Genomic DNA, 2,532 nt, shown 5'->3' on the forward strand with positions numbered 1-2,532 from the left:
TACCAGGTTTTAAGAGACTATTTAATGCAACTCAGGTCAAAAAAGAGCAGTTAAGACCAAAATAAGCAACTCTAAAAAACAGATGATCGCAGCTGTGGCCCAGGATGACGTCTATAGCTAAGATATCTCACTTGTATTTGTACACAATGCTCCGAACGCGTAAAGTACGATTTTTTTAAAGTGACGAAAAAGTAATAAAAGTATAAAACCGAAATGAGGGCAAATTGTCCAGAAAATATCAATTTATTTTGTTACGTTTGTGGCAAAAGAGCTTTTTCAACAAATACTGCATTACTCACTGAGCAAGTGGAGCGCGCTTTTAAACTTTATTTTGATTCCGAAATAATTCGCGGCGTTTCGTGGGTCCCAGACAAAATTTGTAAAACGTGCTACAATGGTCTTAACATGTGGATCCATGGGAAACGCAGTTCACTTCGTTTTGGTGTACCAATGATTTGGACTGATCCAGGAGAGCACAATTCCGACAACTGTTACGCTTGCGCAAACAAAATATGTGGAGTAAATCGTAAAGGCCTTAAACGAAGAGTTTACATATCTGTTAAAAGTGCACAAATACCTCTACCGCATTCGGATGAAATACCAATTCCACCGCTTCCAAGTCCTGACAGAGAAACTTCTTTTTCTATTGAAACCTATAAACCAACACCAGAAGCCGGCCCATGGAACAAAATAATTCCAATATCACAAGCAAGAATGGACAAGATTGTTGCAGAATTAAACCTTTCTCAACGTGAAGCAGAAAAACTTGCCCAGCTTTTGAAAGAAGGCAACAATTTGGAGCCTAATGTCAAAGTCACCGGATATCGAAGACGACAATTGCTATTCCAACGGTACTACACACTCAACGAAGGGAACACATTTGTTTACTGCCACGATATAAAGGGACTGATGCACTCGATGACCGTTAATTATGTCGCAGCTGATTGGCCAATGTTCATCGATTCCTCGAAATCAAGCCTGAAAGTCGTTTTGCAACATAAATATAATAAAAAACCAAGCATTCCCATTGGCTACAGCACAGACATGAGCGAAACATACGATTCCATGAAAATAATTTTGGATAAAGTTTGCTACACTGATCACATGTGGCGGATCAGTTGTGATCTGAAGTCGTGGCGATGCTAAGAGGTCTCCAAGGAGGCTATACGAAAAACATGTGTTTCTTGTGTCTTTGGGATACCAGAGTTAAAGGAAACCAATACGAAACGCATGACTGGCTTGCTCGAGATCCCACGGAGGAAGGACACAACTGCGTAAATGATCCACTGGTGCCAATGGAGAACGTCCTCATGCCCCCTCTCCATATCAAACTGGGACTCGTAAAAAATTTCATCAAGGCCATTGTGAAGCAACCGAAAATTCTTGATTGTTTGAAAAATATTTTCCCACCAATCAGCGAAGCAAAATTGAAGGAAGGTGTTCTGAATGGACCGGATATACGAAAGCTCATGAAATCAAAGGAACTTAAAGGTGCTTTAGACGGTAATGATTACTTTGCGTGGAGGGCAGTGAAGAAAGTCATACGATATTTTTTGGGAAGTACGCGAGCACACAATTACCCCGCTCTTGTGACCAAGATGTTGCACTACTTCCAGAAAATTGGAGTGAATATGTCCCTCAAAATTCACTTCTTGCATCACCATCTCGAATACTTCAGCAAGCAGCTAGCCTCAGAGTCGGATGAATATGGCGAGCGCTTCCATCAAGTGGCAATGCCAATGGAAACGCGATATAAAGGCAAAAGGCTCGATTCGCTGGTGGCTGAAATTTGTTGGTGGTCGCAAAAGACGTACGATCCCGACAATGAAGATGAAGAAGAAGAATATACAATGGGAGTTTCCTCCGATGGTAAGTCACAAAAATGAAGTTAACTGACTGATTAAAAACAATCGATTTTTTCCAGATGAAGACAGATCCTCATCCGATACAGACTCTGAACAAGTGGGCGAACCACCAGGCAAGAAAGTAAAGGGCGCAAACAAACGAAAATAAGGTTTGCGTTCATCGATTTTTATAACCTATGTATCTATGTAATAACCTAATAATTACCTGTAATAATTTTTATACCCGAGCGCACTTGTGCATTATTGTATTATAACTTTGTTCACATAACGGTTGTTTGTAACAGGCAAAACGAATCGAGATAGATATAGACAAATGTATACATAAATGATCAGAATGAAAAGAGAAATCGATTAAGCGGTGACTGTCTGTCCGCCCGTCCGTCTGTGCACACGATAACTCGAGTAAAAATTGAGATATCTTAACGAAACTTGGTACGTGTACTGATTTCTAGCGTAGGACGGATGGTATTGGCCAAAATCGGACAATAAACACGCCTACCTCCCCTATAACGGTAATTTTCAGAAATACGAAAACTGCGATATTTTAGTAATTACTGAAGATTATTCACTCAAAATTGATATTTACAATAAGTTTTAGACAAAAAATAAGAATATTATAAATTTTTGGAAAATGGGCGTAGCCACGCCCACTTATCGTTACATGTGT

General features: G+C 39.8%; 1 protein-coding gene across 1 annotated transcript; it reads left to right on the plus strand.

The window, feature by feature from the left end:
- Positions 1–1,100: 1,100 nt before the first annotated feature.
- On the plus strand, positions 1,101–2,088 carry LOC118756249. Its single transcript, XM_036491022.1, has 2 exons — positions 1,101–1,869; positions 1,925–2,088. Exons 1-2 carry the CDS (start codon positions 1,140–1,142, stop codon positions 2,011–2,013), a joined length of 819 nt encoding a protein of 272 aa, XP_036346915.1. The 5' UTR covers positions 1,101–1,139; the 3' UTR covers positions 2,014–2,088.
- Positions 2,089–2,532: the final 444 nt, after the last annotated feature.

This window comes from Rhagoletis pomonella, unplaced genomic scaffold, assembly GCF_013731165.1.
Source record: "Rhagoletis pomonella isolate Grant_MI unplaced genomic scaffold, Rhpom_1.0 Rhpom_scaffold_09414, whole genome shotgun sequence".
NCBI classification, from domain to species: Eukaryota; Metazoa; Arthropoda; class Insecta; order Diptera; family Tephritidae; genus Rhagoletis; species Rhagoletis pomonella.